The sequence below is a fragment of the Falco punctatus genome, assembly GCF_963210335.1.
Source record: "Falco punctatus genome assembly, chromosome: 17".
NCBI classification, from domain to species: Eukaryota; Metazoa; Chordata; class Aves; order Falconiformes; family Falconidae; genus Falco; species Falco punctatus.
Genome location: NC_137597.1, coordinates 1,161,548 through 1,176,525, shown reverse-complemented (window position 1 = coordinate 1,176,525; position 14,978 = coordinate 1,161,548). Strand labels below are relative to the sequence as shown.

Genomic DNA, 14,978 nt, shown 5'->3' with positions numbered 1-14,978 from the left:
TCTGTCATCCTGTGGAGGGGAAGAGACTGGAGAGCTGCCCTCCTTCATCAGTGTCAGCAACGTCTGTGCTGGTGGATCTGGGAAAGACTTTGTGTTACCCCTTCCTGGACCCTTGACACATCGCTGTAAGACTGGAGGCACCACCTGGGATTCACTGTGTCCTCCTCTTGCTCCCCACCACTGGCACAGCTCCCGCCTCCACTTGGGCTGGAGCCTGGCTCTGTTTTGACTTGGCTGCAACTCTAGATGCTTGTGCTTGGTCCTGCTTTTCTTCGTGAAGGCTCTTTCTGATACCTCTTCAGCTTCTACCAAACTCAAGTCCTTCCCCAACACCTCAGGCTACTCCCAGCCCTGACAATCCTTCCTTATCCCTTCCCACTGCTTTTCAGAGCACTGCTGTGGTGATCCTTGTCCTGGCCCCAGCACCTCTCTGGCTCCCTATTGCCTCTCCCAGCTCCCTGGCAGCTGGACATGGTGCTGCCTGCAAGGAGCTCAGCACTGGGCTGCCCTTGGCATCCTTTTCTCCATGCAGAGCCATTTCCTGTGGTACATGAAGGTGGCTCATGTTCCTGTTTCAGGTACTCCAAGGAACCTGGCCCATGTCCAGAGCAGCCAAGAGGAGGAGTGTCCATCCATCCCGTTGGCAGCTGGCTCACTGGGATCCAGCCCAGCTCCTTCAAAGATGAATCTGGGGGAGCAGCTAGTTCCACAGCATGCAAGACATTTTGGCACCCCAGCTGAAGTGTCTGGGCTCAAAGGCAGCAGCACCCACTGCCTCGCTGTTGGCAGAGGGTGCTCCCACCTGAGAGGGGGTCATGGGGATCCCTCAGCCCCCACTGCAGTGAGCTGGGAAGTGCTGCGCTTCCCTTTCCCTCCTCCACCCTCCTGCTGCTCCCTGACCCAGGCAGGTGCAGAGGAGGAGAAGCATTTGCAGCTCCATTGCTGCCTTTTGGCACCAGAGCCTCTGCCAGAATCAAAGAGCTTTTCAAAGAAAACCCTAAACTCCTTTAATCGCCAGCTAGAGCTCCTCCTGCACAGATCTAAGGGCCATGAGCTCAGTGTTTTCATTGCCCTAGGCAGATTTATGAGCTTATTCTTCAAGGAAAGGAGGGAGAGAGGGGAGGCTGTGGCATATTACTTAGCCTGGGGGGTGGGCAAGGAGTAGCGGGGGGAGGATGGAGGAAGGCATTTGCAGTAGAAGTGCACCACGACGTTGCAGAAAGCTAGGCTCTGCTGCGGCTGGTGCTCTCAGGCATGGTGGAGAGGCAAAGCAGGATCAGATGTGAGCAAGGACCAGCTTGCTGTGCCTGAAGTCCAGAGCATGTGGTGGGTGAGCAGCAGCTCTCTCCCACCCAGGCTCTTTGCAGGGCAGTGCCAGCTGGAAAGGAGCATGCAGACGCAGCGTGCTTGCTGCTGCCCAGCCTCACTCACTGATGGATGGCACCAGGAGTGGGACAGCCCTCAAAGCACGAGCAGAAAGGACTGGTCTCCTTCACTTCCAACCAAGCTGCTCTGATTGCAATTTGCAGAGTGAAGAAGGAGGGAGGAGGCTTGCTGGAAGTCACACGTGGCTACCCACCCTGGAACACAGCCCCTTCCCATGCACTTTTGCTCTAACCACTCCGCTGTGCTGCCTTTCTCACCGCGCTCATCATCCATACACCTGCTCCCTTCTTGCCAGGGAACGCAGTGCTCACTGCCAGCTGTGAAGCAAGTGCAGTAAAGGTCTGGCTGCTCCCTCTCCCGCAGAGAGACCCAGGCATCAGCTGTTGGCTTTGGGATGGGGCGGGTCCTGTGCCTCACTCCCAGCAGCCCTAGTCAGACACTGTCCCACCAAGAAGTGGGCACGTGCTCACATCCAGCACTCCAGACACCCTGCTGCCGCTTCCAAACAGCCCTGCAAAGGACACCCCTTTCTGTTTGAACTGAAATTTTGGAAAGGTCTCAGTATGACCTGTGGTACTAAAGCCACAGCCCCCCAACCGCATCGCCCACAACACTGCTTGTTGTAGCTGGAAGTATTTGGGGGCTGCAAGCCTTGTCCATGGACCAGCCACTCTCCGGAGAGCACAGCATCCCACGACTCCTGACAGGACTCGCACTGGGATAGCAGCAGCCAGGTAAAGCAAAACACTGTTGGACCCAAAGCATTTCTAGGTCATGATATCAAGAGGCGAAAGAAAGCAGATTTTATGGCAGAGAAGGGGGTTGGGAGATGATGAGGCAGGAGGAGATAGGAAGAGCTGTAGTGAACCTGAAAGTTTTGCCTCACTGGAAATGCAGACTTCAGTATTTCCTTTCCCTTGAACCCAGAACAGAGAGCCAACATGTCAATATTAGTATACTACAACAAAAATCAGTATATTGTGTTTTAGATACATGAAGATGCTTTGCTTTGATAGTTTTGGAGTCCTGCAATGTGAATATTAAATCACCTAGGGGTAAAGGTAACACCAGCAGATGAAAATACGTAAATGGAAACTTTTTTTAAAAAAAAAGCCACCATGAAGTGGAATTGTTAAAATAATCTCTCTTGATTCAACTTGTTACTACATTTCTACCATTCACAGTTCCACGAACACCAATCCATTTCCATTAAGCTTTTCCTTTTCAATGAGATGAGGTATGACTTGGAAAATCATCCCACCAAATGCGCTCTCCAGGCAGGTCTAGGCCTGACCTCACTGTTAATGGTCCCTCAGTTCTGGCTTTGCCCTGAGCACCACCAGTCCCCCTGGGACACTGGTTTCCCCACCACTACTTTGTCTGGTGGGTTTGGAATGTCCCCGCCGCTCTGCCCTGAGCCTCAAGCCCAGGCACACCACCGTGCAGCATCAGGCTCATGACAGTAACGCAGGGATGAAGGTCTTCTGCTCTGTGACTGCTAAATCAGCAGTGCACTGAGCACCGTCAGGGGCCAAGGGACTGAGAAATTTCAGCTGCTGGCTGGGGTGAGAGTTACGTGATGCCTGGGGGATACAAAGGACATTTGGAAGCATATGCTCAGTAGCTGTGGCTTTTCCAGGTTGCTTTTCCGTTTCTCTCACAAGCCACTCTCAAGCTGTGCCTGATTTCACATCTGCTCAGTTTGGTTTTCTCCTCATTACAGGCTGGGGTATACAGAGGCAGGAATTACACTGCTTCTGGTTAGCTTTTACCTATCTGCCTTCTTCAGAAGGGAAACACCAGCCAGAGTCAGGGCTGGACCCGTTACCAGCAGCTCTCCCTGATACCTGGGACTCGGGCAGATCTTGGTTTGATACCCAGCCTACTTGGGTATCCCAAAGTGTCAGCTGTTATTAATGCTGGAAGATGCTCGCCTGTGGGGCTTTGGTGCAACATGCCAGCAAACTGTCACTGTCAGCCACAGGAGAACCTGAGGTGGTACTTGGGGTGTAGTTAACTGGAGCTGAACCCAGGTTGCCTGACCTTAAAGACCCCTTGAAATCCTGCTGACAAGGAGGCAATGAGGATGCAGAACATGCCTGTGTCCTCGTGGAGTACAGAGCCAGCAGGCTCTGTGGATGGCCTTTGTAGGGCCCCTTTGGAGGAAACCAAATCCCTGGAGGTAGGAAACTCTCGTTATCCCTGATATTTTATGGGTGGGGGAAAATAAAACTGTCTCAAAGCTGTTAAATGGTGAACATAAATCTCTGAACCCACTGCAGGGTGTGTGTCAGAGCACAGCTCTTCTAATACATCTCACCAGCCTTATCTCCCGTGTTTGGCACCCTGAGCTCATAAACATTTTCCCTTGCTCTTGCTGTGATGGCCATTCTGCGAAGCATGCCGGGCACTTCCAAGGGTGAGGCTGTGGACTTCTGCCTGTACAGGGCAGGAGTAGCACTTCCCATTAGTCTTCTGGCAGGGAAGAATAACAAGCAGAGAGCCAGCCCCTTAGTGTGTCAGCCTGCCCACCAGGACCTGGGGATGGTTTTGGAAAGTCCTGTGTTCTAATCATGAACTGAGAAGTTGAAGGGTCTGGGAGCTCTCTGAGGTGAGTTTGCACCTTTGTGATGTCTTTGGATGCGTCGTGGTGCAATGATGGGGCTCCTGTGGTGACCATGGCATGAGGAAGAGGCTGTGTATGGGCCCTGGCACTGGGCAAGCATCAGCCACGGAATGGTGACTCACTGCTCTCTGCAAAATTACCTGTGACAGGGGAGCAGGGATGGCCCCCGGGAAGGACTTTACACCTTGCACGGGGATTTTGTGCTCTGCATTTTTGGCTGCTCTTTCTGCCTCCCTAGGGTGTGTGACTGTCACCTAGTACCCAAAGGCACACAAAAGTCCCTGTTGTCCCTGCAGGAGGTCCATCTCTTTGTCAGCCCCCTGCAAATCCAGTCAACCCCTCATCTCAACACTCCTCCCCACATCTGCAACGCCTGCCCAGGCTTCTATGGGTCAGGCACCAGTCCTGTCCTGAGGTGCCCTGGCCCCTCTGGCAGCTCCTGGGGTGCTTCCCATCTCAGGGGGGGCTGTGGTGGGGGTCGTCTTGCATTTTCCCCAAGGTGGGGGCTGCAAAGGGGGCAGAGTCAGGCAGATGGTTAGGGAGGTTTTTGGGCTGAGGGGAGCTGTCTTCAGCATTGCTGCTTGTCTTGCTCCAGGTGCAGCTGCAATCCGTAGTCCGCCTTCAAACTCTGCTGCCTCAGCTACCCAGAGGTTTGTGGGTGCTTAGAAAATGCAGCTATCAAGAGGCATCTTCCACTCACTCTTTCCCTGCACTGAAGGCGACCAGGGAAGTGTCTGCCTGGCTTCATGTCAGAGCATCCCTGCCTCCTGCGGATCCTTATCAGGGGTCTGTGTGGCACCTGATCCCAGAGGGATCTCAGAGAAGCATGGGTGATGTGGGGCCCCCAGGATCCCAGTGGGATGCTAAATTCCAGAGAATGGCTCAAAATGTCTCTGCAAGGTGATAACAGCCCTGAAGTCTCCTGATCCCGTTCACCTCAATGGAAATATGGGGAATGAGAAGCTTTCTGTCTGGACATTCTCCTGAGATGTCTGGTGATATCCGGGAGCAGCCAGACTCTCTGCTGCTCTTTATCCCCCCAGATCCTGCTGTGACAGCAGCAGCCCAACAACCTCATCACTTGTCTTGTGCCCCAGGTCTTTGCTGGCTTTCCAGGACAGAGCAACAGCATTGCGTGCAGTGAGCTGTGGAATGGCTGCCTGGCTTCACTGCAAGCTCTGCATGGGGCCTGGGGCAAGGACACAGCAGTCACCAATGTTTCTGGGGATGGGGCACAGAGCAGGGGTAGAGCCTGACCCCTCCGTGGTGCTGGGGAGACCTGACACCCTGGGGAAAGGGGGGATGTTTGATTCATCTGAGCTTTGATCCATGGTGCTACCGATGTCTGGTATCCTACAGGTCTGTGTCCTTCATCCTTACCACTTCCACTGCAGCGTTCCCATTACTCTGCCTGCCCTGATCTCCCTCATCATGATGCTCCCTGCTCCACTTGTGTCCCATACAGTGCTCATACAAGTAGGTCTACTGACTGGGAGAGTCTAGAGAAGATGGAGCCAAACCCTTCTTGGAGTTGTGCAGGGGAAGGATGACAGGTAATGGGCGCAATCTGAAACATGGCAAATTGCAATTAGATATTAAGAAAAACATTTTCCCATGGTCAGAAATGGGAAAAGGGGGAGGGAATCTCAGAGATACTCAAAGCCCTACTGGACAAGGTCCTGACCAACCTCACAAGCTGGACCTGTTCAGAGCAGGAGTGTGGGTCAGAGACCTCCAGAGGTGTCTTCCTGCTTAAGGTATTTTATGATTCCAAGCAATCCTTCCAGTTTCTCCCTGTGTCCCCTTAATCCCGGCTGGGGATAAGGCATTGCAAGATGTGTTAATTTCCAACCTATACGTGTGCAGGTTGGCCTGGGTGTCTATGTGCTGTCTGGCCAGCTGACCTGAATGTGTGACCATGACACTACTGCTGCTGCCTTTCCATCTGTGGGCACTGCTGAGGGTGCCCTCTGCTGAGTACAGGCACCCCATCTCCTTGAGCCCCCTATTTCCTGCCAGCCATGGTTGGACAAGCCAGTGTGTCCCTAGAAGGGACCCTGACAGGCACCAGCAACGTGGTGTCACTTTTTTTCTGATGAAACAGGAGCAGCCTCAGAAAACTGAGATCATGCCTTTGTTCCCCAGCACTGCCCACCAGTCCCCCTCCCCAGGGGCTGGTAGCCAGATGCAGCGGGGCAGAGGGGGGGTCAGGATGGCATCCTGGGGCAGGGTGCTGTGCTGAGCACCTGTTCCCAGTGTTCAGGCCGTGGGTGACAGGCATGGAGGCAGCTGAGGACTGAACTCCCCCAGCCCATGTGATAAGGCACTTCCATACCCTGGGGGATCTGAGGTGGGGTCCCTCAACCAGGTCACACGCAGGGTTTGCAGTGGAGCCAGGGATCAAAGCTAAGCTAATACTCTTGAGTACCAAGCAGCTCTTCCCATTTTCCTGTCCTTTTCTGCACTGCTTTGCACGGTCTCCTCTCTGCTGCACAGGAACCTTCCCTTTTGCAGCTGCAGTCTCTGGCACTCTCAGCATGCTGCTGTCCTCTCCACAGATCCGCCATCAGCTCCAACCCATCTCTGTTGCTGGCCCCAATAGCAACTCTCCTAGATATGGTGCTGGCCATGGAAGACAGAGATGTGATATTTGACACACTGCTGTCATACCTTAATGGCATATAAGCTAAAGGTTAATTCTGCTCTCTGAATAGCTCAACTCTTCTGGGTTGATACAGGCCCCGGTGTCTCTGGACATAGCTGCATAGAAGAGGGTGTGCTGACCTTCCGTGTTTCATGGCTGGACTCTAAAGCCAGGCTAAGACGTATAGTTCAATACCCCAAATATGTCATGAACCAAGAAGCTCTTTGCCAGCCCCTGTGTGATAAGCCAGGCAGGACGGTCTGTGCTGCTCCAGAGAAATGGGCTGTTAGAGCCAGCACGAGCCCTGATTCAGTTCAGGCTGCCTGCAGGAGCAACACAGACAGCAGGGGCCTGTCACCTAACATGGACAACCACCAGCTGAGCTGCCTGGGCTCTCTCCAGGGCTGCCAAAGAGACACCAGCATGGAGAAGCACGCCTGGGAAGAAGTGACTTGCTTTTCTCCCATCTGCCTGACCACAGCTGTAAATGGCACCAGTGATACCTCCATTGGAAAAGCTTGGGTTTGGATGGTGGGATCAGGTCTGAGTTCAGGGAGGTGCAAGAGTGAGCAAAGACAGGGTTCTTGGAGAGAGATGGGCACCGCAGGGGCACAGCATTGTCAGGACAGGGCATGAATGTGAGCCCATTAGTGGTGAGGCAGTGTCTAAACAGAGGCTATTACAAGGATCCTTTATTTTGCGCCCAAGGGAGTCCTGCTCTTTACAGAAAGGAGTACCAGCAATTTGCTTAGAAGAAAAGGCATGGAGCAAAGGAGCTGGAAAGTTTTGGGAGCAGCTGCCCTTCAGCTCCATGCTCCTTGTTGCCATTACAGGGCTTGCTGTTCAGCATTTGCAGCTATTAAAAAAAAAAAAAATCGAGGCACTTCTTTACATACCTGAATGTGGATTTTTAAAGCTTGAATTTACATGAAGAGCTTAGATCTGGAATATCCATACTTTCTACAAAACTTTTGCTGGTTTGCTTTGAACAACCAGCCCTGACTCCACACCTTACAGCCGAGGAACCAACCCTACATGACCGGCTGAAGGTAGTGGCAGAAACGAGGGGGAAACTCCGGCAATAATTCCCAGTTCATCCCGCCTCCCTACATAATTCCCAGTTCGTCCCGCCTCCCTACATAATTCCCAGTTCGTCCCGCCTCCCTACCCCTGTTCCATCCCATTGGCTAAGCCACCGGCGGTGTCTAACAGGCAGGCGGCAGATGCGCCGGTTTTCCCCCAGCAGGTCCAGCCCCACGGGCAGGAGGGAGCTCCGGACCTGCCAGCCCCTCCCCCCCCCCGCACCCGCCGGGGGGGCCCTGCGGGGGGCGGGGGCGGCGCGGCCGGCGCGTCCCCAGCCAGCGGCTGTCACCGGCGCCCCCGTGCGAGGCCGAGCGGCCGCTGCCGCACCGCGGGTGGGCCCGGGGGCTGCGGGGCTGCCCCGACCCCCGGCGAGCTCCAGGCCTCCGCCAGCAGCAGCCGCAGGCTCACCTGCCGCGCCGCGCCAAGAGCATCGCCAAGCGGCCGCCCGGGGGGACCCTGCCGGGGGGTCCGTGCCCCGCTCCGGACCACCGGCACCCAGGTGTCCCTTGGCTCTGGGGCTCTCTGCGGCTCCCGGCTCGAGGGGCGGCTCTGGGGGGATGATGCGCAGCCCCTTCCCTGCAGAGCCGAGCCGCGGGCGCCCCGTCGTGCGGTGCCGGGGGAGGTGGAGGGCGTGCCTGGAGGGGCTGCTGCTGGTCCTCGCAGCGGCCTCAGTTGCTGCAGAGCCCTGCACCCTCCCACGCTTACAGCCCACCTGCTCCAGGGCTTGTAGTGACTTTTCCCTCACAGGCAGCTGGCCCCAGACTTAGCCCCAGGGTGTGTGCAGGGGAGGGGGATAGCTCTATACAGGACACACCTCATGTGACAAGTGCTCCCTGGGTCCCTCTCCTAGGGAAATACAGCTTGCATTACACATTTCTCTCGCCTTTTTGCTCTCCAGTGAAAATCATCCTTTCCTGTCACATTTCTTTCCCAGCTGACCCAGTGCAGCGCTGGCCATCCAACTGTTGGCACAAGACAAAGCAGTGCACTCCTCAGGAAAGCGGGACGCGGAGAGCAGCTCTTATCCAGCTGTAGCAGCTTCAACCTGGCTTTGCAAAGCTCTTCTGACTGTGTTAGGGTGCTTAGCTTTAGCAATTTAGTAACTGCATCCCGGGACAATCCAGGAACACCAGAAAACCAGCAACATGGTCTGTATGCCACCCCTGGACACAAGTCCCCTCTCAGCACGACAGGCACAAAATTAATGTCCCCAGCACTGCCTGGGGGCTACCAGCTGCCCTCAACAATTGTGGTACACACGGCTTCCCTTGGCAGCACGGTAGCTGCATCCCTAGCTGGGAAAGCCAAGGTCCTCACCCACCTATCTGCCACACAGCTGCGGTTGGTGGCTGCAGCACTTTCTGCTAATAAACAGACGAAGCATCTTCCCCAGTGCATGCCAGAGCCAGCTTGTCTGCCTGTGTTTCCTCTCCTGGTCAACCCCCCCTGAGATTCTTCCACAGAGTCCCTTACTCATCCTGGGGACATCCTCAGTCATCACTAGTCAGATGGCACCACTGAGACTGTCTCTCTGGGGTTAGAAACAAACCCACCAGTCCCAGTTGCAGTTTAACCCTTTGGGGTATTAATATCAGAAAGCATGGGAAACATTCAGATAATTAAGAATTTTCAAATAAAAAAAAAACACCAAAGCCAGCAACGTACCATAGCCCCCATACCTCTTATAAGACTTTCATATTCATTTTAAAGAGACAACTTGGACACTGCTGGTGGCCAGCTCAACTCAAACCCCCAAAAGCCATGAGTTATCACAGCTATTAAAATGTTTGACAGAAGGATCCCAGAGCAGTTTGTACTAATTGCTCTGTATAAATACTCCATTATGTTCTCAGACAATCAGAATCCACCCAGCAAATCAGCCCCTCTGATCCACTGTAATCAAGAAGCAAAGCATGCATAACATCGCAATATAAACAGCATTTGCAGAGGGGCGCAGGGAGGAGGGGGAGCTGGCTTAGCTTGGCAGGTCCTGGAGTAATAGCTGCCTTTTTTGTTGTTGTTTTGTTTTACTTCTAATTTCCAGGGGAAATTTAATTTCAGGAAAATGCGGCACAAACTTCCAAGCCGGAGGAAAGCTGCAGCTGACGAAGGGGTCCGGAGAGAGTGTTGCAAAAGAAACAGCAAGGGCTGTACTTACAGGTAAGCTGTTAGAGGGCTCAGGTTGGCAGGGACCTCCGAAAGCCCCAGCTCGGAGCAATCCACCGAGAGCATGATGCCATCCTCCTCGCAGTGGCAGTGCGGTGGGCACGAGGGCGCAGCACCTTGTTCCGCAGGCACCGCCTGGAAGCGGGCGCAGGAGGCCACCAGAAGGCCCCAGAAGAAGAGCTTGTCCATCCCTGCCTTGGCTGCAGCTGCGGGGACGGCGCGAGGTGTCGCCGTCCCGCTCCGAGGCCGGGGCCGGGCTGGATGGAGGGGAGCGCTCCCGCCCGGCGCGCGGAGGGCAGGGTACCTCCTGCAGGTCGGAGTGTGGCAGGGATGCAGCCAGGGAAGGGGAGGCATTGTTGAATGATCCTGGTTATTGGGTTTCAAGGGCTGGGCAGGGGCGTGAGACACTCCAATGGGAGGAGTTAAGCTTTCTACTCTTTCCCTCTCTCTCTCTCTCTTAGAGCTGGCAGGAATTTCATTCAAAGGGAAGAAAGAAAAAAAAAAAAAAAGGAAAAAAGAAACCTCAACAAATAAAGACCTGTTCATAGCTCCGGGACCTGTGCTTGTTTTGTAACAATGTTTTTGTGAGATAGCAGGGCAGGGGAAGGCAAAGCTGGCTCTGGCAGGGCAGAGGAGTATAAATAGGGAGGCAGGAGTACCCAACCAGCCCTTCCAGGGCTCCAGACTTTGGGACGCTGAAATATAACCCCAGATAAAGGACTCTGTGTGTCTGTGCTGGCTGCGAAACCCAGCTGCAACTGGAAAGTCAGGGTGCAGCTGGGGAGAAGGGAGTGAGGAGCTCACAACAAGCTGCTTGCTGGGAGCAGCCCTGCCCAGGCTGCAGGTCTGGCTGTCCTGTGGTCCAGCCCTTGCTCACGCACAGCCCCCTTGCTATCCCCGTCCGTGGGTCAGGGGCTGGGGGGGAGATGTAGAGGGATGGAAGAGCAGTGCCATAGTGCTGAGCTTGGTGGGGGACCGCTCCAGAGAGTTCTCCAGGACAGTGGGACATGGTGCTCTTGCAGGTGTGCCACTTGCTATAGTTTTGCCCAGAACAAGGTCAGGTGCACGCGACAGCGTCGATGCCAGGAGCAGGTGGCTGATTTGCTCCCAGAGCTCTTCCTAACCTTGGGTAAAGTGGTCAGAGGTCAAAATAGAGGAGCAGTTCACTGAGTGGGGGCTCGGAGCCACATCATCTAGAGCTCCATTACACCAAAGGGAGCAGGTCTGGCTTAGCAATGGGGTACTGCCCATGCCAGCCCAGCCCAAGGCCTCAGGGTGTACCAAAACATAGGAGATGTTCATCAGAACAGGATTTCTTGCTACTTGGGTGTCAAGGAGCTACACAGTTCTGGGGCAGCAGAAGCACTTGCTTAGAAAAGGGCTCTGGATCTGCCCTTGGGATGAAGGCTGCAAAGGCCAGCTCTGTGTGGCATCTCTGTTCCCCCTCCTGATTGCAGCCACTGGTTTTTCAGGGTCACCGTGGTGCCCCTGACTGGGGTGATTGCTGTCCTCCTGTGGCAGTGGGTTCACTGGTAGGGGCTGAGTCTGGCCCCACAGCTTAAACCGTGCTGTGCCTCTCTCTACAGGGCCATGCACCTTGTCTGCAATGGGGATGGCAGCTGAACAGGGTTGTCTCATGCTGAAGAAAGACAGCTGGCCACTGGGCTTTGGGCAGATCTGAACTCCCATCAGAGCCCCATGCCTCCCCTCTAGCCATGGCTGGAAGAAGTGAACGGGGCAGAGAAAGAAGGGCCCAGGTCTGCGTGGCTGCAAAGTGCACCCATATAGTCACCCCCCTGGCTGTGGCCATGCCATGGTAATATGCCGTATGGCTGAAGCACAGACTGGGAGATGGTTTTCACAGCCCCGCTTCCTCTGAATGTGCTTTTTCTTCTGGCAAAAGAGTTTGCTAATTGTAATCCCCTTTATCTCAGGATAAAAGAGGCAGGAGAGTTATCTGGGGTCAGGAAGGGGAGCCTGTGAAGTGGGACACTTAAAAAGTTCCAGCTAACTTGGGGCTGGCAGGTATCTCCTCCAGAAAAAACACTGCTCAGGGTTCAGGGTTGATGCACAGACTCTGGCTGAGGACTCCTGGCCTGGGTGAGGCAGGGTCTGAAACTATTCCATTTGCAAAGTCCATTGAGATCCTGCCGTTTCAGGACTGAAACCCTATCACTGCTGAAGTCAGTGGAAACTTTAACACCAAGTACAGAGGAGCGAGAATTTTGGTCTAGGAGCAGGAACTGATTTAATTGGAATTAAGTCCCCTCCATCATGAGCAATTCTGGACATGTCATTAATTAAACATTTGCAATGTGTTTTGACAGCTCCAAATCACTGCTTGGTGGGCAGACAGGAAGCCCTTCTCAGAGAGAGGGTTCCTCGACAAGTTTCCCTTCCAGCTCTGACGTGGGACTTCAGCATCGCCTGAAATAGCTGGATTTGCTCTGACAGCAGCCAGGAATTTGGTGTCAGTCTGGAGAAAGTGTCAGGCCTATCACTCTGCTCCTGGCTGCAACAGCGGCTTTTATCTACAATTTCCCCATCCCTCTCTCTCCAGCCCAAGCAGCCAGACACCAACCGCATCGTGAGCTCCTGACAATTTCTCACTCAGTGAATTCTCCTTGGGGATCCAGGGCTCTTGCTGAGCACACTATTAATAGAGCTCTTAATAAAAATCACATTGAAGAGATTCCTATTGAAAGCTGCCATTCTGCTGAAATAGAGCCATTTCCTCAGGAAGGCATTGACTGCAGTGACATTTTTCACATTGTTTTTGGAGCAACACAGCCTGAAGTTGGAGGGCTTTGCTCTGTCTGTCTCACTTTGCTTTGACTTTTCTCTATTTGCTTTTCATTCCGGCTCGGCTGTGGTGTTTCATTTCCACGTCTCATTTCTTTGAGACCTGATAATGGACGTTAATATTCAAAGTGTTCACTTATTCCAGCATGTCGCTCGGCTCCTGGCAAAACCAAGAATCTGGACATGAAGTCATTTAGACCAGAGAGCTTTGACCTTTCCACGGTAAACCTGGAATTTCTGAATAAGTCCCCCTAGGGTGGAAGTGTCACTTTTCAGCCACCTATCACTGAAACCGCATTTTACTGCGAGTAGTGTGGGCTGCACTGTGCCCTTATTAAAGGCACCGGGAGCTCCAAATGCAGCTCGTTCCTATTAACGCAAGTGGCTGTTTTTCTGCAAGGCTCACAAGTGTTTGCGTGTTGTCCTCTAGCGGCAGGCTGCGGCTGGGGGGATGAGCAGAGCGCTGCTCCAGAGCAGCTCAGCCTGCTCACTGTGCCTGGCACACGCGTCTGCACCCCCCTTCCCAGAGACCTGCTCTTAGAGGATGGAGCTGGGACTCTGGGATCAATCACCCGGGGGGGGGGGGAGGGCTGTGGCCAAGCGTGACACCTTAGCATGTGGCACCTCCGAGTGGCAGGTGACATCCCAGGTGGTATTTCTCCTGCTGCCTCCACACTGCATGGCTAACAGGTCTTCCTACAGCTTGCTTAAAAGCAGGAAAAAAAAAAAAAAACTTGGAAAAATTTAGAATACAGCCAAAGTGGGGAACAAGGTCCAGCTCATGGGAGGTACTGCAAGCACAGTTATTGCCTCTGCTCGTTGGGGTGGTGGAAAAGGGCTGCGTTACTCACGCCAGCACAACATACTTGAGGTGGTCTGGCTCCAGATCTCAGCCTTGGGCCTCAGGAGACCTGGGACTCCGGCTACCAGCGCTGGCCAGATCTTCTCTGTGGACCAGAAATGAAATGCCAAACAAGCTTTGGGTTGTGGACTGCAGCTGGCAAGGCTTTTCAGAGCTGTTGCAGTTTAAAGGCCAGTGGGGTTGTTGCAGAGGTATAGCTGGGGCAGGGCTGCAGCTAAACCCACACAACAGGCGCTGTGTGTCCCCCCCGGCGCCCAAGCCAAAATGACTCTGTGGGCCCAAGCAGAACAACTTGCTGTCACTCAGCAATGCTCTTCCTGAGGGTGGAGGGAGGTGACGGGCAGTGCTGTGCTGTCACTGCTCCCAAGGTGCTGCCGATGCCCTGGACATACAGCCACGGACCTTCCCAAGCTGGAAGACTCATTGTGCTAGCTGAGCCAAAGGGCTGGAGGCTGTTTGTTTCTGCCCTCAGCATGCGCCAGACCTGGGGGCCCTGGAACAAACCCACGTGGGTTGTGTCTTCTGCCCTGCTCCCAAGGGGCAGCTGTTTGTGCCCTCTTTTATTCCCTTCCAGATTTTAGAGAGTTCAGGATCACCCCAGTAGATCCCAGTTAGGCTATTGATCTCCAAGGTCAACCAGTCCTGTCCCTACTGCATAAGTCCTCCAGACTTTCTCATCATCCCTGGCTCCTCCTAAAGCTGGTCCTCCAGGTTCTGGGGAGAGCAGGATGCGGCTCACACCAGCAGGGATGGGCTGAATGCAGCAGGAGCCAAGAGTCTGGTGCTTCAGATGCATCTGTAAGCCTGCAGCATACGCCAGGGAGCTGTTTGAGGTCAGGCACAGGGGCAAAGGCCAGAAGAATGTTCCTGGTGCTCCTGCTCCCATCAGGGCCATCCAAAGGCTGAATCCAAAGGGTCATCACCACAGTCAGGCTGCAGGTGAATCTGGGCCCAGCAAGGACTCCCAGAGGCTTTCCAAAATGTAAATGCAAACACTTCCATAAAAGCAGAAAGCCCCAGTGCCCAGCAAGCTGTTCCAGCTGCCTGACCGGGGCAGGGGAAGGACGGGGACTGGAGGTATCTGTGCTCCCTGATAGCAGGAAGGGCTAGTGCCAACGAAGTCACACAGAGAACGATGCCCAGGGCACAGAATAACACAAGCCTCAGATACACTTTAACTCCTTGCTCTGAGAGGTGCTGCTTGCAAAAAGTCATGAGGCAGCCTGGTGGCTCCATGCCCTGCAGAGAGGAGGGACAGAGGTGCAGAGCTAGGCAAAAGACCTGTAAGGTGGAGCAGAACCCTGGTTCAGTGTTCAACATTCTTGAAGACCTTCCTTTTTGGAGTGCCTACATCAGCTGGGTAAGGAAGCCAAAGCCGTGGCAAGCCTAGCACATGCAAGAGCAGGGTG

The 14,978-nt window shown here is 54.1% G+C and overlaps 1 protein-coding gene across 3 annotated transcripts in view; it reads right to left on the bottom strand.

The window, feature by feature from the left end:
- The window catches only part of LGR6 (leucine rich repeat containing G protein-coupled receptor 6), a 141,233-nt gene extending 127,014 nt beyond the window's left edge, over positions 1-14,219 (bottom strand). For all 3 annotated transcript variants that reach the window (XM_080367437.1, XM_080367439.1, XM_080367438.1), the window contains exon 1: positions 9,898-14,219. In XM_080367437.1, the coding sequence (XP_080223563.1) occupies positions 9,898-10,451 (554 nt within the window). In that variant the 5' untranslated portion in view covers positions 10,452-14,219. The remainder of the gene's footprint in view (positions 1-9,897) is intronic.
- Positions 14,220-14,978: the final 759 nt, after the last annotated feature.